Source organism: Mesoplodon densirostris, chromosome 15, assembly GCF_025265405.1.
Source record: "Mesoplodon densirostris isolate mMesDen1 chromosome 15, mMesDen1 primary haplotype, whole genome shotgun sequence".
Classification (NCBI taxonomy): Eukaryota; Metazoa; Chordata; class Mammalia; order Artiodactyla; family Ziphiidae; genus Mesoplodon; species Mesoplodon densirostris.
In genome coordinates this window covers 7,183,999-7,204,443 of record NC_082675.1, presented here as the reverse complement: position 1 = coordinate 7,204,443, position 20,445 = coordinate 7,183,999, and the positions used below count along the sequence as shown (strand labels likewise).

The following is a 20,445-nucleotide window of genomic DNA, read 5'->3' as shown; positions in this document are numbered from 1 at the left end:
TCAAAATGTAGATTTGTTTATGAGATTGTGCTCTGCAAGGGCATAAAATCCATTGGGTATATATCACAGTGGGGGGAAAATGTTAGGAAACATTGGGTAGAATAGGTCTACCCCTGTAGACCCGTGTCCCCTCCATTGGCAGGCGGATTCTTAACCACTGCGCCAGCAGGGAATCCCCTCCCTTATAGTTTCTCTGTATTTTGTTGCTGGAGGAGAGGTGTGTCCAGGTGCAAGCATTGCAGCACTGCAGCAAAGAGTCCCGGGTCCCAGGCCTGTCTCAGAAATACCTGGCTTCCTGATAGTATCATTTAGGAATGCATTCTGTAGTATTGATATAATAGAAAACCCTAGTGTATTAGTTTAAACAGTCTGGGGGTGGGGGGGGCGGGGGTATGGGTGGGGAGTGTTTGTCTTTCACAGTAGGAAGCTCTGGAAGGAGGATAGTGAAGAGCTGATATGGTCAGTCAACAATGCTATCCAGAACACAGGCTATTTATGTTTCTAGTCCAAGGTTCTTAGCATATGCACCTGCATTCTCAGGTTTGCAAGATGGTTGTAATCCATCCTCATGGTTGCAAGATGGCTTATGTTCATGTTTCAGTTGGAAAGAAGACAGAAAAGTCAAGGGTTTTTTTGTTTTGTTTTCTTTTGTTTTTAAATGAGGCCTTGCCTTTTTATTTGAGAAGTATTAAGTGATTTTTTTTTTTTTTTTAAATAGGGAATTCCCTGGCAGTCCAGCGGTCAGGACTTGCACTTTCACTGGGGGCCTGGGTACAATCCCTGGTTGGGGAGCTAAGATCCTGTAAGCTGCGTGGCGTGGGAAAAAAAAAGAAAAATCATGACTCTAATCCAATTATAAATAAACATGTGTCAAAGGTTTTATTTCACTTCTTAATTAATAAGGGAATTAGTAGATGTGAAAAGCAATTCAAAGAATTTTAAAAAACATACACACATAGGCAATCATGTACACATACATAAGCAATCAGAAATGTTGAAATGGGGACTTCCCTGGTGGTGCAGTGGTTAAGAATCCACCTGCCAATGCAGGGGACACGGGTTCAAGCCCTGGTCTGGGAAGATTCCACATGTCGTGGAGCAACCAAGCCCACGTGCCCCAACTATTGAGCCTGCACTCTAGAGCCCACAAGCCACAACTACTGAAGCCTGCGTGCCTAGAGCCCGTGCTCTGCAACAAGGGAAGCCACCACAATGAGAAGCCTGCGCATCGCAACGAAGACCCAACGCAGCCATAAATAAATAAATATATATTTTTTTTAAAAGAAAAAAAGAAATGCTGAAATGAATTTACAAGTAGATGGAAAACTAGTCAACAGAGAAATAATCAATTACAGCTCCACCAGACACAAGTCATTCGCATCTCTATGGACAAGAGCAAACTGCATTACTATCAGTTTTCTACAACTTACAAAATTGTAAAATAGCTCAAAGACAATGAAAGTTAACACTAAACAGAATGATAAATGGGACACCCAGTATTCTTTTTTGTCCATTTAAAAATCTTTCACAATGTTTCCCAAGAGAAGGGATGCCCTACCTCAGCATCCACCTACATCTCATTGACCAGAACTGCATCACATAGCCTCCTTCACTGCATGCGAGGCTGGGAAATCAAGTGTCTTTAGCTGGACACACTGCTATCTCAAGCAAAACAGGATTCTGTTAGTAAGGAAGTCTGCCTCACCTATACACCCACTTGATGTGTCAAGGGCACTAGTTTTTTTTGGCTGCATTGGGTCTTTGCTGCTGCACGCAGGCTTTCTCTAGTTACGGCGAGCGGGGGCTACTCTTTGTTGCAGTGCGCAGGCTTCTCATTGCGGTGGCTTCTCTTGTCGCAGAGCACAGGCTTAGAGCCTGCGCGTGGGCTTCAGTAGTTGTGACGCGCGGGCTCTAGAGCACAGGCTCAGTAGTTGTGGCACACTGGCTTAGTTGGTCTGCGGCATGTGGGAACTTCCCAGACCAGGGCTCGAGTCTGTGTCCCCTGCATTGGCAGGCGGATTCTTAACCACTGCGCCACCAGGGAAGTCCCTAGGGCAGTAGATTTTAAGATAATTTTTAGCACGTGTATGAGGATGGCTGGAGTAAACATCTGTTGGTTTTGTTTGTTTGTTTGTTTGTTTGTTTTAGTGGTACGTGGGCCTCTCACTGCTGTGGCCTCTCCCGTTGCAGAGCACAGGCTCTGGACGCGCAGACTCAGTGGCCATGGCTCACGGGCCCAGCCACTCCGCGGCATGTGGGATCTTCCCGGACCGGGGCACGAACCCGTGTCCCCTGCATCGGCAGGCGGACTCTCAACCAGTGCGCCACCAGGGAAGCCCCATCTGTTGGTTTTGATACTTCAACATCGTTCCCTCTTCTGGTTATAGTGCCTCAAATTTCCTTTGGGATGTCTCCACTCTCCAGACCCAGCTCCAAAAATGGACACTTAACTCAGGGCTTGTCTAGTTATGGTGATTGATTTAGGAATGGACACGATTGGAAAGAAGCCAATCAGAATCAACTTTTGGACTTTCATTGGAACAAAACTGTAACTTACTCTAGAAAAATAGTAATGCTTAAGCCTGAAAGATATTTAGTCAATTTCCTGACAGTCCTTTGTCCTCAACTGGATTCCTGTATTCTTTGCAATAATTCCACTGCCTCTCGGGGTCTGTGGCTTCCTGATGAGAAACCACTGTTATGTTTCTTTTTTTGTTTTTTCTTTTAAGAGTTCTTTTTTTTTTTAATTTTTTAATTTTTTTGTTGTGCTGGGTCTTCGTTTCTCTGCAAGGGCTTTCTCTAGTTGTAGCAAGCGGGGGCCACTCTTCATCGCGGTGCGCGGGCCTCTCACTATCGCGGCCTCTCCTGTTGCGGAGCACAGGCTCCAGACGCACAGGCTCAGTAGTTGTGGCTCACGGGCCTAGTTGCTCTGTGGCATGTGGGATCCTCCCAGACCAGGGCTCGAACCCGTGTCCGCTGCATTGGCAGGCAGATTCTCAACCGCTGCGCCACCAGGGAAGCCCCCTGGCAGGAGTTCTTTAGACCCAACCAAGTTGTCAATTACTTGCTGCGCAGTCTTAATTTGGATGTTTGGTGGTCGTCTGGGTGGACCTTCTCAAGTCCAAAGAGATAGAGCAATAGGAGAATGAGAAAGACTGAGGGGGGAAAGCCTTGGCCTCAGTGCACTTCTTCACGGCCAGAGAACTGGTCTCTGCCAGATCCTGCAGGCGACGTCAGCTGCCACTTAACGGTCTACTTGAATCTACATGGCTCAGGATAAGTCCCAGCCACCCTTCAGAGGGGAGCCATAGCCCAATAGGCGGATTGAGATTATGGCCTTTGAGGCCCCGCATTGGGTGGCAGAAAAGTTGTTGCAGGAAAGAGAGTGGGGTGCGAGAGGATGGTCACATCCCAAGTCATGTCTGAGTCCCTGGGATGGCCGCCAAGTGTGGGTTCTTGGCTTTGTTCAGGCAAGAATTCAAGAGCAAGACATAGTAAAGTGAAAGAAGGTTTGTTCAGGGAGATACACACTCCATAGACAGAGTGTGGGCCATCTTGGAAGGCAAGAGGCCATGTTTCTTTATTTAATGGGTCATTCCTCCTTTTAGTACCTGATTGCTGACAGGCTGTGACGTGTGCGCTAGTGTGACGTGGGAGTGTAGCTCTGGGTTTGAATGCCAGCAATGTCAGGCAGAGTCCAGTGAGAAAACAGAACCCCATCTAAGTATTTAAAGCAGAGGAGAATTTCATTCAGGGGATTGGTAACACGGGGAATAGAACTGTTGAAAAGCTAAACAGAGGTGGTGAGGCAACTCGGAGATTAGCAGTAGCAAGAAGCCATCAATCACCACTGCTAGGCTAGAGACTAGGTCCAGGGAGGGCACTATGTTACAGGAGCCCAGGGGCTGGGATCTCTAAACGATGCAGGGGGAGAACCAGCTAGCTACTGCCAGAGAGGCTGCTCCAGGGGGTGGGGGTGGTCTCACTGCTGTTTCCTATTGGCTTAACCTAGATGGAAGCTCAGGAACAGGAAAGCCTGGGCATTCAGTCATAAGGATCAGCAACCCCTTCCCTACAAAGCAGAGCAGGAAAAGGGTGAGGAAAAGAACTGAGGACATTGGGTCTACTCCACAGGACTGGCCACTTAACCATATTTCATCACATCTAAGATGCCGTTGGCTGTAAGATGCAGCATTATTTTATGCATTACTAAGAGAGAAAAATGCTGCCAAATTAAACTATGCCACAATGCTAAGACTCCATCCATTGCAAAGCATCTTGATATTGTAACAGGGAAGAGCCAAATCTGACTACATGTTGGACCTGTTTCTTTTACTTGAACCTTTGCTTTCCGCTACTTTTGTTCACTAAAAGGATACGATCTATACACAATGGCCTACCTCAGGGAACCCTGCCCCTATGCATGAATGTTAAACCAAAGTGCCTTTGTTCAGGGAAACATCCGGCCCCGGTCCACCTGGGGATGGCTGCAAGAAAGAAGAAATGAACACATCCCCTCCTCAGGCTGGCCGTTCCAGGGGACATTTGCAAATCTTATGGCCTTTTCACTTTACTTCCTCATCTCCTCCCCCCTCTCTGTTCTATAAAAGAAACTGGCATCCAAACCCCGATAAGACGGTTATTTTGAGACAGTGGTCTGCTGTCTTCTGGGTCTGCGGCTTTAGGGATAAAGTCGTATTCCTTGCCTCAACACCTCGTCTCCGATTTATTGGCCTGTCGTGTGGCGAGCGGAGCGAGCTTGGACTCAGTGACAATATGAGAGATGTGAAAATGTGAAAAATGTGTCTTAAGATCAATAACATGCTATTAGCTGTGTGATCTTAAGAATAGGTGAACTTAATTCATCCCATCTTTGAGCTTCCATTTTACCATCCACCTGGGAATTAGAGACAATCCTTACTTTGTAGGGGTTTTGTAACTAAGACCGGTAAGTTCAGTGAGATTGGGGGTTTTGTTTCTTGTTCACTGTATTCCCCAGTGCCTAGCACAGTGCGTGGCACATAGTAAGAACCCAAGAAAGTTTTGTGAAATGAATCCACCTGGACTCTATCCCCAAATGAGCAGGTTCTTGACACATAGTGGGAGGTGAGTATCAAAAAATGGAAGATATTATTACTGGAATCAAATGGGCTCTGGAAGAAGAACTTCTTTCACGAATGTCATTTCGAATTGACTCTCTTTTGTGAGAGGGGGGAAACCCCCTCTTTTATTTAAGAAAGATGTTGACTTAAAAAAGTGCACAATGTGAGAGTTGCGAGTTTAGTTTTATTTGGGGCAAAATGAGGACTGCAGCAGGAGACAGCGTTTCAGATAGCTCTGAGAAACTGCTCCCAGAAGGTGAGGGGGGGAGCCAGGTTATACAGAAGTTTTGTAACAAAGGGCAGGTAGTCTGAACATCAAAATATTATTGTTAATTAAAGAAAACCAGATATGTCAAGTTTGGGAATTTAGCGCTTTTCTCTGTATGGGAAGATGCAAGGGTCTGGGCTCACTGGAATCATTCCTTTGAGATGCACCTCAGCTATCTGGGGCCAGTATCCTGTGTTTTCACATCCTGAGTTTCCTCAGGGCTCACTGTAGGGAGTGGCTGCAGTCTGATAGCCGCTAGACAGCAGGTAGGCAGGTGTCCTTTTGCTTCCTGAGTTCCCTCAGAGTTCACCAACTCACCATCTGGTGGTGGCTGCAATCGCTGATGACTGTGACAGCCCTTCTTTACCGATGTGACAGGCAATATTCCATTTATCATCAGGTTTTCACACATGGTGTGTCTTAGCTTTGCTTCCACTTAGTCGTTTCATTTTGGGAAAAACCCTTCATATCCATCCTCAGCCTGAGTCCCATTTGTGAAATGGGAATAACACTACAACACTTGCAGAGCTAGGAGAGTTAGGGAAACGGTGACCAAAAAGAGCTTTGTAGAAGGTGGAGGTTGTTCTTTTCTAGTTTGCTTCATCCTCCACTCATATCTGCCTCATTCCCCTCCTTCCTTTGCAAACTTCTCTGCCACCACCACTACCACCCTTAAATTTTCTGCTCAAAACTGCACACGAAGCATAATCTGCACTGGAGACTGTGGCCTCTTCTCTGAAGTCTTTGATAAATGGAATATTTAAACAAAGGCTGTCACAGTCATCAGCGATTGCAGCTACCACCAGACGGTGAGCTGGTGAACCCTGAGGGAACTCAGGAAGAAAAAGGACACCTGCCTACCTGCTGTCTAGCGGCTATCAGACTGCAGCCACTCCCTACAGTGAGCCCTGAGGAAACTCAGGATGTGAAAACACAGGATACTGGCCCCAGATAGCTGAGGTGCATCTCAAAGGAATGATTTCAGTGAGCCCAGACCCTTGCATCTTCTCATACAGAGAAAAGCGCTAAATTCCTAAACTTGACATATCTGGTTTTCTTTAATTAACAATAATCTTTTGATGTTTAGACTACCTGCCCTTGGTTGTAAAACTCCTATATATGCTGGCTTGCCCCCTTTCCTCCTGGCAGCAGTTCTCTCAGGGGTACTTGAGATGATGCCTCCCGGGCTTGAAGTCCTAAAAATTCCTGCCGAATAAAACATAAATCTCAACTTTTAGGTTGTGCATAGTTTTTTAGTCAGCACTCACATGGGAGAGATTAATTCCAATTTACAACACATATAAAGATCGATAAACACTAGGAAGCTGTGAAAGCAGTTGTTAGGGTGGTGAGACTGTGGGGCGATGAGAAAAATGTAAATTGCGTTGATATTGTCTTTTTAAAAAGAATTCCGCCAGTGTAGGGTACTGTGTTGAAATGAAACCAAACGCCTTTTCCAGCTGCAATCTCCCCGTGAAGGAAAGACTTATCCAACAGGCTGGAGGTTAGTCAAGTCTCCAGGATGCACCCCAGACCCTGGGGGCCACGTTCTCCGACTCAAAATAATGAGTCACTGCTGATTTAGATGCATGTCTCCGCTCTCTAAACAGCGTCCCCTTCCGGGCGCCGACCATGGACCACCCGTCCTCTCCCATAGGTAACTAGCACCGCCTACTGGCTGTCAGCCTCTAGGATGCTTGGCTCCGCCCCTGAGCGGAACGCGCATGCTTCCCAATTGCTCTCCGCCCCCGCCTTCGAGCTTCTCGCGACAGCCGCCCAGCGGAGACTGAGTCTCGCGATAAAGGTTTATTGTCTCGCGGGACCGCGGCTGGCAGACGGGCTCTTGGGCGGCTCTGGCCGGGGAAGACGAGTCGCATGTGTCGTTTCAGCTGGCGGTAGTGGCGGGCGCGGAGGCGGCGGAGGCTGTACGACCGCCTGGGTAATGACTCCTCGTGCCTCTCACGCTTCCAGGAAGCTCGTAGAGAGCGTGGGAGCTGAGGTGCTCCCCGGCGGAAGGGGGCCGGGCCGGGCGTCTCCACACACCCGCCCACATGGGCCGCTCTGGTGGCCCCGGGGTTGCCCCTTCGCCTCAGGTCGCGCCCTCACACCTGGCCGCCCTTGTCGTCCCCTCATTGCTTTTCCATTCTGCCCCTTCCTGGTTCTTTTGCCCGGATTTTCTCTCCTCAGACTCTGGTCTCCCCGCCCCCTCCCACTCCCTTTCCCTTCCGTGACTCTAACGCGTCCCTCCCCTGGCCTCTAGCCCACCCCACACCCAGCCCTCCGGGCACCTCCGGCGACCCACCCCTTCTTCGTAGGCGTTTCCAGCCTCTTCAGCTGCTTTGTGGCCTTTCCCTGTTGCTGCAGTTTGTTGCATCCTTTACAGGTCATCCCCCAGACCTTTTGCCCTGTCCCTACCGAGTTCACCCTCCCCATCTTTTTCCCCATTGCTTCCTCTTCCACGAGTGCCCTCCTCCCCCTAGTTGTCATGGTCCATTTGCTGTGAGTCTCACTGTTGTCACTTGCTTCCCTGTAGACCTGGAAAATGGTGTGCCCAGAATTACTCATATTTTATGAATCCTAATGCAGCTTGTATCTCTCATTCAGCAAAGAATTGAAACAGATTCGGGGTGTGGGGATTTCTAGCAGGAGGAGGCCGGACTACACCTGAACACTGCTTCTCTGGGCGTCTTGGTCCAAAATAGTGAAGATGTGTTATTTTCCTTGCTTACAGGTTTTGAAATGGCTGCTGACATTTCTGAATCCGGTGGGCATGATTGCAAAGGAGACCCGAGGAGCAATACCAAGTTAGATGCAGATTACCCACTTCGAGTCCTTTACTGCGGAGGCAAGTGTTGGAAGGCAGAAAATGGCTTTTACTCACTGTATTTTTATGCATTGTGGTAAATGGTTTCACATTTGGTCCTAGTAGTTTTTTCATCTTTGTCACTTGGTGAATCTTTAATTGGGAGTTGGGGAAGAGGAGGCATGGATTAACAGACCTTTCCCAACCTGTGTGACTTGTGTCTTGTTACTTGGCCTGGAGAAGTTTACAGTCCACTTGGAATAGAGATGTGTAAATAGATTATTCCAGCCTAATGTTACTTGCTAGTCTGGCTATTAAAGGTGGGCTTCTTGGAAGATATTGAATCTTAAGGGATGAGAAGGATTGGTTGAGGGAGTGGGGAAAGGCAGCCCGGATGAAGTGAACAGCTGTGCAAGAAAAAGCTTGTCTGCGGAGAAATGAGCAGCTTTTTATTAGTATAGTGTGTAGTATAGGAATGGTGTCAATAATGAGTGGAAGATTTTGAGGTTGGAGCGATGGGTAGTAGGCCAGTCTTGGGAAAGTGTTCTTGGTTTGATTAATAAAATGTAAATCAAGAGTTTTTTCCCTTTGAGTGGTTTTCCTCATTTTCAATCCAGAAATATTTGTGAATTGGAAATACTCTAATTTTACTAGCATCTTGGAAAGGTTTAGAAAAATCTGAAGACATAAGACAGTAAAGTAAAAGGGCAAGTAAATATTATTTTTTTTAGTAAATATTTAATAAATATTTACTAAATACTTAGTAAATATTTTGTGCCTAGCAGAGTTTTAGATGCTGGGGACTGAATAATGAATAAGTCAGGAAAGGTCTTTGTGCTCAGGGACCTTACATTCTGTGAGTGTGATAGGGATTTCTTCTGGAATTTAAGTTCTTACAGTACTTACAGGAGAGGTGATGTCACTGAGTTAAAAAATTGTATCAACTCATCATTTATTGACTACCTTTGATGATAAAATAAAAGGAGTGTAAAATATCCCAGAGAGTAGGCAGGGGAACTTTTTGTAGGGTTGACTGAGATTTGTTAATGATATTTGTCTTACTTGGTTATATTGTTTGCCTTTGGAGTCACGGGCCAGGGTTTGCATCCTTACCTTGGGCATTACCAGCTGCTCCTGCTTAATTTTAGCTGTGTGACCTTGGGCAAGTTACCTGATTTCACTAAGGGTTAGAGGTCTGTTTCTTAAGGTCTGAATGAAAGTGATGATTACATCTGAAGTCAGCTGATTCCTATAAAGCTGGTTCAGCAACTAACATAAGAACATAATACAATAAGTGCTGTTATTACTGTTATTAGGAAAGTATACTAGTTTAGTCTGTTCCACTTTGTTTGTCAGATATAGTTAGGAGCTATTGTTCTTTGTATCCTAATTCACCAAATCTAAGACTCCATATGTTGTAAGATGCACCATTATTTTAGGTTCCACTAAGAAAGAAGAAATTGTTAGATTGACATGCCATAATTATGGAATGCATCCCTATAAAAATGAAAAAAATTAGAATTAATGAAATACAGTATATGAAAGCCATCCTGTTCAAGTGCTTATGTCACTCCTAAGATGGCTTTGAACAACTGCACTAAGTATGCAGTCCACCCCAGTGATACTTTGTGTTGACCAGAGGTACCTAACCTTTTTGAGAAAAGTTTATTTTTATTTCCCTCTCTAGTTTGTATTGATATTTCAGGCACTAGGTTGGAGACAGGATTACCTTTTCCTCAAAGAGTTTAAGGTCTAGTTGTAGGAGAAGCACTTAGGGAATATTAAATGCTAAATTCAGTGGTACTGACCATAGCTATGAATTAGGGTTTCAGGAAAGGGAGGGATCTTTGTTCAGAGGGAAGCTGGGAAAGCAAAGTGAGGAAGTGAGAATCCTTAGGTAATGGGCAGAATTTGCAAGGAAAGGTGGATGAATTCATAAGAAAAATACGGGGGCATGGTTTTATATGGTATCTTCATATTAAAGATCGAGAGAAAAGATAGGGGGTAGAGGGAAAAGCAGGGGCTGATTGGAGCAGAATGCTGGTTGAAGTATAGTGAGAAACAAGGGTAAATAGGATGGGGTCATTTCCGGGGATATATATGTCTGCAGGGTTGAGACTTAAGAATCTGAATTCAGTCTGAGTTTGAATCCTGGCTTAGCCATTTACTCACTGGTGACCTTGGTCAGTTCCCTCGTCCATAAAATGGATAACAGCCTACTTCAGAGGGCTGTTGAGAAGAATAAATGAAATATTACTCCCAAAGGCTCCCATCTCCTAATATCATCACATTGGGCATTAGGATTTCAACATGTGAATTTTGAGGGGACACAAACATTCAGACCATAGCAGAAGGTCTCATGGATGATGTGGCTTTGTTCATCATATCTCATCATGTCAGCAGATACATAATGTCAGGTTGTTCCACTGTTAGTGATGTGAAGCTGGTGACTGCTTGGTCTTTTCCTTGAAAAGCTACAGTTTACAAATAGTAAATCATTTGTGGAGGGAAATAGACTGTAAAAACAAATAATGTGGAATTTGGAATATTTGTCCAACTTTTTTCAACGTATTAGAATTTTGCTGAACCAAATATTATTTGAAATGGTGTACTAAGTGTTATGGTTTTAGTATTTGCTGTAATGGTATTTAACCTATAATTATATCCTGAAAGTGTAGCTGAATATCTGTACCTACTAGTATTTGAACTTGAACTGTGAGGATTAGAGAGCTTCTGGTTAACCAGGAGAGCTTTAGTAGAGAGAACTCTAAACTGAAATAGAGATGGTAGATTCTAGTTTTCTGCCCTGTGCCACCTTTGGCCTTGAATAAGCTATTTAACCTTCTTTGGCTTCATCTGTAAAAGAGTGATGATGGGCTGGCACACAGCTGCACTGCTTTTATATGTTGTGTGGTCTAATTTAGTGGTTAAGAGCATGACCTTCAGAAACAGCAGGGTTCAAATCCTGTTCTAACCAGATATAAATGAGTTACTTGTTCTAAGTCTCATTTTTCTCATTCATAATACACGTATGGTAGTTCTTACCTTATAAGGTTGTGACGATTGAACGTAATAATATAAAGCATAGCAAAGTGCCTGGCATGTGCCCAATATATGGTAAGTGCTGTTATTATTAACAGTGTACCACCCCTCCTCTCCCTCACAAATCTCAAGGTGTTGTCACACTGAACTATTCCATTCCTCACCTTAAAAATAAAAATAAAATAAGCAGTTGACCCAGTAATAGAGTTTTAGTTAAAATTGGGAAACCCTTTGACTTTTTCTAGTCCTTTAGCCTTTGCAGGCTATACAGTGACAGGATTGAACCAACCTTCCTTCTAAGGAAGGAAATTCACAGTGTCATGGTCTTATGTAGTATAATACGAAAAAAAAAGGAAAAGTATATTGCAAAGAAATGGTAGCAAAAGTGCTACTGAAGTCTGTAAATGTGTTAGTATGAATAAAAAGTAGCAGCTTTTTGGTGAAGTTATCAAAAGAAATAACCAGCTCCATTCAACCTTTGTTGTATGGGGAGTTGTTCCCATCCTAGCTTAGTTTCAGACCCATTAAGGGTATTGTGGTAAAACCTTAAGACATGCCAGATAGTATAGTTTGATGTTCTACCAACTGAAGGAGACATTGTTCTTTAGATCAAAAAAAAAAAAATTAAGATAATATCTCTATTAATCATGTGCCACTTACCTCAAAAAAAAAAAGTGCATGACGGGGTAGTATTTGAAAAGTGGTACAGGAAAGTTATAGGAAAAAACAAATGAAGCATTTTGTCGGATTAAAAATAAAAGTTGTTGTGAGCCGTGTGTGTATGTATACATGTGTATGGGTGTACTTATTTATTTATTTACATTTTCAAATCTTTTTTTCTCTCCATCCCCAGTCTGTTCGTTACCAACAGAGGTAAGTCCTTCTAAAATTCTTTTTTTTCTTTTTTAACTTCTGCATTTGAGGTCATTGATTTTAGCGCTAGCTTGGGAACTTCTTACTTTTCATTATTTGATGGCAGAGTTTCAACCTTGTTTTTTTTTTTTTTTTTTTTTTTTTTGAGTTTCAGCCTTTTATAGAGAACTTTGGTTTAGAATAATTTTATGGTCCTACAAATTTTTCTTTAGACTTTGAGTTATATGTGTGTGTCTTTTGCACTTGGCTATACATAGTTTGGATTTTTGAATGAATAGTCAGCTAATAAAACAAGAGTAACCTTAAAGCCAAAATTTAACATCCAAACAGAGAAGAGAAAGCATAAATTATGTGTAAGACTTTCTGTTGATAAGCTTCTAAGTCAGGCTCTGGGGGCAGGTCATGAAAATGAGACACCTATGTGTCCAAAGCAAGAAAAACACCTGCTTGTTTTTGTCTGTTTCCTCCTTTTTCTAATGGCCTTTCTGTTTGTTGGAGAGGAGATAAATTGCTACAGTGAGGAGGTGTCTTTTAATTTTTAATTTCTTATGGGACATTTCCTGGTTGAACACAGATTTCCTGTGGATAAGATGTCAGGTGGGAGTAGTTGGTTTTCTGCTTCTATATATAGCAAGAATGATTTTTAATTAGAATGATGAAAAATGTACTGTTGTGACTCAGTTTCTTCTTTTTCCCCCTCCAGTACTGTGAATATATGCCTGATGTTGCTAAATGTAGACAATGGTTAGAGAAGAATTTTCCAAATGAGTTTGCAAAACTTACTGTAGGTATGAACATTTTTTCCCTCTTTCATCAAAGCCTATATACCTGAAACAAATGCAACGTGCATTTGTTTAGTAGGATATTTAGTAGGATATTATTTGTTTAGTAGGATATTATCTATCTCTGTCTGTTAGCTTTAAAACTGTTTTAAGTTCTTGGGTTAAAATTCCTTACATAAAATCACGGACTGTGGGACTTCTCTGGTGGTGCAGTGGTTAAGAATTCACCTCCCAATGCAGGAGACTCGGGTTTGATCCCTGGTCAGGGAACTAGATCTCACATGCATGCTGCAACTAAGAGTTCGCATGCCACAATCAAGGAGCCCGTCGGCCACAACTAAGGAGCCCACCGGCCCCAACTAAGACCCATCACAACCAAAAATAAATTAATAAAATTAAAAAAAAATCACAGACTGCTTCATGTGTCTTATCTCAGAGACAGGATAGGTCAAAGTATTAACTTTCTTATATAAAGAAGAGTAAATGATTAGGGGCATATATTTTCTTTCATTCATTTAACAAATTCTTTTTTTAAAAAATTTATTTTTAGGGGCTTCCCTGGTGGCGCAGTGGTTGAGAGTCCGCCTGCCGATGCAGGGGACACGGGTTCGTGCCCCGGTCCGGGAAGATCCCACATGCCACGGAGCGGCTGGGCCCGTGAGCTATGGCCACTCAGCGCCTGTGCGTCCGGAGCCTGTGCTCCGCAAGGGGAGAGGCCACAACAGTGAGAAGCCCGCATACCGCAAAAAAAAAAAAAAAACAAAACAAAACAAAAAAAAATTTATTTTTATTTTTGGCTGCATTGGGTCTTTGCTGCACACAGGCTTTCTCTAGTTGTAGTGAGCAGGGCTACTCTTCGTTGTGGCTCATGGCCTTCTCATTGCGGTGGCTTCTCTTGTTGTGGAGCATGGACTCTAGGTGCGCGGACTTCAGTAGTTGTGGCGCACGGGCTCAGTAGTTGTGGCTCGCGGGCCCTAGAGCGCAGGCTCAGTAGTTGTGGCACACAGGCTTAGCTGCTCCTCAGCATGTGGGATCTTCCTGGACCAGGGCTCGAAGCCGTGTCCCCTGCATTAGCAGGCGGATTCTTAACCATTGCCACCAGGGAAGTCCAACAAATTACTTCTTGTAAGCATACTATATGCTATACACTCTTATTGGATGCTGAGAATAAAGCAGTAAACAAAAGACCTACTCTTTGGAAATTATATTCTAGAGGGAGAGACAAAATAAGTAAAACAAGACAAATGAAATAAGTACATTAAATTAGGATAAGCAGGGAATGGAGAGATAAGAATTGTTGGGGAGGGAATTTGAAATTTTAGGTGGTAGCCCTGAAAGATTTTGCTGAAAAGATGGCATTTGAACAAAGACCTAAAATAAGTGAGGGAGAGAGTCCTTTGGATATCTGGGAGAACAACATTCCAAGCAGATGGTGCAGCCAGTGCAAAGGCCCTGAGGCAAACATTTACCCTTACGGCATATTTTAAAAACAGGAAGGAGGCCTTTGTTTCTGGAAGGGGAGAAGGGTGGGAGATGAAGTGGGAGAAGTAGTGAAGGACCGTGGCTTAAACGCCAGGTCTCAGCTTTCACTCTGAGTGAGATGAGCTATTGGAGCAGTTTGAGCAGAAGAGTGATATGGTCTGACTTCTGTTTCAGCAGTGTCTCTGGCTGCCATGTTACGAATAGGCTGAAGAGAGGCTTAGGCAGCAAAGCAGGGAGACCAAATAGGTGGCTCCTGCACTAATCTGGTCAGGATGATGATGAATAGAGTGGTAATAGTGGAGATGTGAAAAGTGGTCAGATTCTAGATACGTTTTGAAGGTAGAGCTGACAGGGTCTCCTGATGTGTTGAATGTGGGATGTGAGAAAAAGGGGCAGCTAAATTTTTGACCGAAGCAACTAGAAGAATGAAGTTGCTGTTGCCGGAGGTAAGGAAACTGCAGAGGAACAGATTTCCTCAATTAGCTAAAATTCACGGCCTCTCTTACAAGATGGTTAAAAATGAAGGCAGTAGCAGGGAGAAGGGAAATCCTGGGCTGGAAACAGTCCTGTCACGTATACCCAGTGTTATCCCACTATTTGCTGCTTTGATTTTCAGATAGTTTGCATGAGACACAGCCCCCTGATTCAACATAGTCGCTGTCCGTGATTGGATAAGAACCCTCAAATCTGATGTAACAGTCTACATGGTGGGCCCTGAACATGACTTGCCTAGGACATATCTTCATATTCAGGACCAGACTTCCTGTTAACAGAACTAGTACGCTTAGATGCTAAATATTCCTGTGGAGTCTTAAGTGTTCTATGCTCCTTTAATGTGGCTTAAAAAATTGTGATCCTCACATATCAAAGACTTTGTTTTGTCTTCTGTCACCATATACTTATCATAATGACTTCAGAATTAGGCTTGATAGGAATCTAGCAATATAATCGCTTGCTTTATAAATGTTACCCTCATTTGTTGGTAAAATACCTTATATGTGTTTGAGGTTCCTCAAGGGTAATTTTTTAACATAATGAAGTGATGTTAATGCTTTTGGATTTTGTTTTTACATCTAGAAAATTCACCCAAACAAGAAGCTGGAATTAGTGAGGGTCAAGGAACAGCAGGGGAAGAGGAAGAGAAGAAAAAACAGAAGAGAGGTGAGACCTGAATCCATGATTTGATTTACACAAACATACCCTCCCTCTGCTTGAAGAAATAAGAAAGGAAAGCATTCCCAAAGTGAATAACATCTACCTGTTACTGCAATTCTGTGTGACTACCATACAGAGGGGTACAGGATCATGTTCTCAGGGTGACTGGATTTCGTATGAATCGGGCTTTATCAGTAAATTGGATCTAAGAAAATATGCTTCATTTGCCATATATATACATAAAAAGCATCCAGCCAGCTTGTTTATGACTTAAAAACTTTGTTACCTTATTTAAAGACCTGTGTATTCTATTTAATTAGAGTGAGGACACTTAAAAAGGATTTTGTTCTCTCATTACTTCTGTCAGCTCAGTTGAATTTTTCTTTTTACAGCAGTTAGGCATACCTGTTTACCCCTCCTCCTTCTCAAATGAATTCCTCGTGCCCTGGATCGTGTCCCCACCTGTTTCTTCTTCCTGAATTAATTCTCCCCTGTGACTAAAATTAGCTTATAAATATACTTTAGGACTTTGCATTAAAAAAAAAAAATTCCCCCAAGAGCTCATATCTTTCTTTGCCCTATTCTCCTCCCCCTTCCCTTCTTAGCCAGACTTCCTTAATAAGACTAGACTTACTATCCCCCTTTCAGTTCGGTCATTGAATCTTTGCTCCTCAGTCCATCCTAACCTGACTTCCATGCCACTGAAACTCCTCTGACAAGGGTCACGACTGGCTAGGTGACTGCCCAGTGGTAAGAGCATCTCACCTGAGCCCTCCCTGCTTGAAGTGTTGTGCTTCCTCCCTCGTTCTCCTTTCACTGCTCCTCAGCCTTCTGTGCAGACTTCTCTTCTCCCTTGTGTCCCTTAAAACTTGGTGTTTCCCAGGATTCTGTCCTGGGCCCACTTGCCTTCTCATTCTGCCTGTCCTCCCTGGATGATTGCTCCACATCCTTCTGCCACCGCTCTACGCTTACAGTACCCACATTTATGTCTCTAGTCCTGGCCCACGGCTCTACACTAGAAATGCGCATATGGTCTCACAGGTGCTTCAAACACAGCACTTCCAAAGTAAACTTACTAAGTCCCAAATCTGCATCTTCTGTTTTCTTCACTTTGGTTATTAACGGCACGGTTTATCCAGTCATCTGAGCCAGAAACCTGAGACCCGTCTTAGATTCTTTCTTTTTGACCCTCTTAATCAGTTCTAAATTCTGTCATTTCTTCTCCTTCCTCTGTTTATCCTGTGCCTAGTGGCCATTACTGTTGCCACTGCTTTATTCAGATTTTGATTAAGTTCTGCCTGAACTAATGTAGGAGCCTCATCAGTGGCCTCTCTACCATTGCTCTTCACAGACCCACCATCCACACTGCATGGTGATCTTGACAAAACATAAATCAGTAATTTCACTCCTGCATAGTCAGTTGTTCACTGGCTTCTCTTTGCAATATAAAATGACAGAGCTTGTGCTATTCCTTAAATTGCTGGTATATAATCTTTGCTTTTCTGGCTTCCTTTCTTACATATCCATACGCTTCCTTCATCAACACAAGTGTATTTGCAGCCAGTTAAGCCAACTGTGCTCTTTTCCCCGTTGGGGCCAGGTGTGCAGTGGTTGCAACCAGTAGCCTCCTTGGTAGTGTATGCAGCCTGTTGGCTGTATGGGTTGCCCTAAGGGATCTTGGAGACAGCCCTTTCCAAGGGACATTCACGTCTGGCATGCTGTCCCCAGTCTAGGCTCCAGGTAGATACGCGTGGTGCCTTTGGAAAGGCTCAGCACAGTGGCCAGGGTCCACCTTGGCCACATTGGCCAAGTGATGTCCATCCGCACCAAGTTGCAGAACAAGGAGTATGTGATTGAGGCCCTATGCAGGGCCAAGTTCAAGTTCACTGGCTGCCAGAAGATCCACGTCTCCAAGAATTGGGGATTTACTAAGTTTAATGTGGGTGAATTTGAAAACATGGTGGCAGAAAACCGGCCCATCCTGGATGGCTGTGGGGGGTCAAATAGATGCCTAGTCGTGGCCCCTGGACAGATGGCGGGCCCTGCGTTCATGAGCGCCATTGTCCCCTCCTCACACCCACCAGTAAATCCCACTTTCCTGTCACACACACACACGACGACAAGTGTAGTTCTCAAATATATGCCCTTTCTTGTCTCTGTACTTGTTTCCCTTTCCTGGAATATCCTTTTTATATCTGCCCAGCCCTTCTCCCTTCAAATGGACCATTTCTTATTCTGCAAACACTTAGATGCCTCTTCCTCTAGGAAACTTGTCCTGTCCTCTGGAAGCAGAGTTAGCCATTCTCTGCAAAGCTTGTGGTAGTGCCATATTCGTGGATCCTGTTACAGTATATATCAGGTTGCTGTACTTATTTAACTTTTTGTTTCCCTGCACTAGACTGAGAGACCCTGGAGGGCAGCGACTATGTTCTTCTGTTCATCTTTGTGTCCTCAGCCCTTAGTGCAGTGCATGGCACATACTACTTAATAACTATGGATTGAATGAATACTCATGCATGTGTTTATTAATTTTGTATTAGAAAAAGACACTTTAGAAATTAGTATTTCATACCTTTTGAAAATTAATAAATTTAGAGACAGTATTCTCTATTTATGATAAGAACAGAACGACTAATCCTGAGCTCTTTCTTAATAAATAAAGGTGGAAGGGGTCAAATAAAACAAAAAAAGAAGACTGTACCACAAAAGGTTACGATAGCCAAAATTCCCAGAGCAAAGAAGAAATATGTAACAAGAGTGTGTGGCCTTGCAACTTTTGGTGAGTCCAAGCTTAAGTATGTTTAAAATGTGTGAACTACATTCATTCATTTCATCTCTCTCTTTTTAATCTAGTATTATGAAAATTTTACAGTTCTGTTTTTTGCTAAGAAGATACAAGATGAGATTTTGCATTTCTAACTATAGGATCTAAATCAAATTTTGAAGCAACTTAAAAATCTTTTGCACAGGAGACTGGTTTAACTTTTTCCTTTCCAGAATTTCTGTTTGGGCTCGTTTTATGTAGAATGAGGAGGGCTGGATAGGTTTCCCTGTGAAGTCTACCAGCACTGCTCCTTGTTCCCTGCAGTCTCGGTAGCCAAATGGTTGCAAAATGACCTATCCCTTCTGGGATGACAGCAGAGGGTGAGGGAAGGTGGTTAGTGGCAGAATGTCCTGCTTCAGAGCCCCTTCAGTTCCTGGAAGACTTGAATGAATAGTGAAACCACAGTGATTAGGTTCCTTCATTTGACAACATGGAATGAAAAACAGTTACTAGACCATGTCATAAATATTAGGCTTGTTTCTCTGCTGTAAATTTTTCTTCTGTAAAAAGGGATAACCAAAAGAACTTCATATACTTGGAAGTGTAATGTTGGAATTAATGTGTTCCTGGATTTATTTTGGTCTTACTGTATGAGTTAGGAATAGTGTGGATGATCTTATTTTTATGAACTGAGGCTTTATTTGACCTTAAAAATATAAGTTGAATTGTTAAGATGACTGCCTATGGGTAGTTTGTAATTATTGTTCTGAAAGGAACATGAAATCCATTAACACAATCTGTTCTATGAATTTAGAATGCAGATTAAATTTCAAGATGGAAAAATATCTTTGACATATGATTCCAATTATAGTCTTGCTATTTCTTTTTTTAAAATAACAGAAATCGATCTTAAAGAAGCACAAAGGTTTTTTGCTCAGAAATTCTCCTGTGGTGCCTCAGTAACAGGGGAGGATGAAATCATCATTCAGGGAGACTTTACAGATGACATAATTGATGTCATTCAGGAAAAATGGCCAGAAGTGAGTATTTGGAACATATGCATCTATAGAAATAAGTTATTAAAGCAAGTTCCTTCTGTGTTAGTTGATAACCACAGCTCATGAAATGTAATTTTTATTTTACAGGTGGATGATGATAGCATTGAAGATCTTGGAGAAGTGAAGAAGTGATTTTGAAAAGTTGTCTGTATTTAAAGATCTGAACTGATTGTTGATATGGCCAAAGGGAGAGAGGCCTTTTAAAATATATATATATATATATATATATATATATATATATATATATATATATATATATATATATATTTATCCTACAGTAAAACTGTAGCCTACCCTCACCCTTGGCATTTTCACTGTTCTGTACAGGGCTGCTTGTTTTTTTTTTTGTTGTTGTTGCCAAAGTCTGATAAACAGGAGAGACTGTCATGCTTATGCATGAAATAGAATTTAGTCAAATAAAAAATTTTGGTCATTTGGTACTGACTTTTCTCTTTCTTTTTAACTTTTTATTTTTGGAAAAATTAGACTTTCTGTGGAAAGCTTTTCTGTTGATTATTTTTAAATAATCATGATTTTATCAAATCATGATTTTTTTTTTTTGGTTGTTAAGCTGAGTGATACTTTGAAGAATTTGAATTTGGCTTCATCACCAGTAATAACTGTCTCCTTGCTTCTTTGGTGTGATAGTTTTGAGATGCTTGAGCATCTTATGGATCTGTGGTTGAATTTGCTTCATTGTCACCAACCAAGTTCACTTTGTGGGCCTATTAACATATTGTTGGTAACAGTTGATCAAGCTATTCTGGAGATTATCTGGTAAAGTATATTAAAAGCCTTAAAACCATCTGCACTGTTTGACCCACTTCTTGACATTATCCTAAAGATATAATGTCTTGCTTAAAACTATGGATGAAGGTGTTCATCAAAGTGCTACTCATAATATAAAAAAATTGCAAATGATAAAGATGAACAATTGGGAAATGGTTAAAGAAATGATGGTGTGTCATATGGTAGAATATTTGCATATATTTTAAGATATTTTCTAAGAATACTTGGAAGGGTGTTTGATAATGTTAAGTAGGAGGTCAGACCCCCAAATCCATTTTATACATTTTTTTCCTCATTGTTTTGGGTGGAGAGGCATCCAGAGAGGCG

General features: G+C 42.6%; 1 protein-coding gene and 1 non-coding gene across 2 annotated transcripts; both read left to right on the top strand.

The window, feature by feature from the left end:
* The first annotated feature begins 7,176 nt into the window (after window positions 1–7,176).
* DENR (density regulated re-initiation and release factor) lies at window positions 7,177–19,773 on the top strand. The gene is made up of 8 exons (XM_060118659.1): window positions 7,177–7,309; window positions 8,102–8,215; window positions 12,069–12,088; window positions 12,792–12,876; window positions 15,430–15,513; window positions 18,170–18,286; window positions 19,172–19,311; window positions 19,417–19,773. Exons 2-8 carry the CDS (start codon window positions 8,110–8,112, stop codon window positions 19,459–19,461), a joined length of 597 nt encoding a protein of 198 aa, XP_059974642.1. The 5' UTR covers window positions 7,177–7,309; window positions 8,102–8,109; the 3' UTR covers window positions 19,462–19,773.
* Window positions 17,062–17,196, top strand: LOC132503366 (small nucleolar RNA SNORA70). Its single transcript, XR_009534606.1, has one exon. It is a non-coding gene; the product is annotated as a small nucleolar RNA SNORA70 (small nucleolar RNA).
* Window positions 19,774–20,445: the final 672 nt, after the last annotated feature.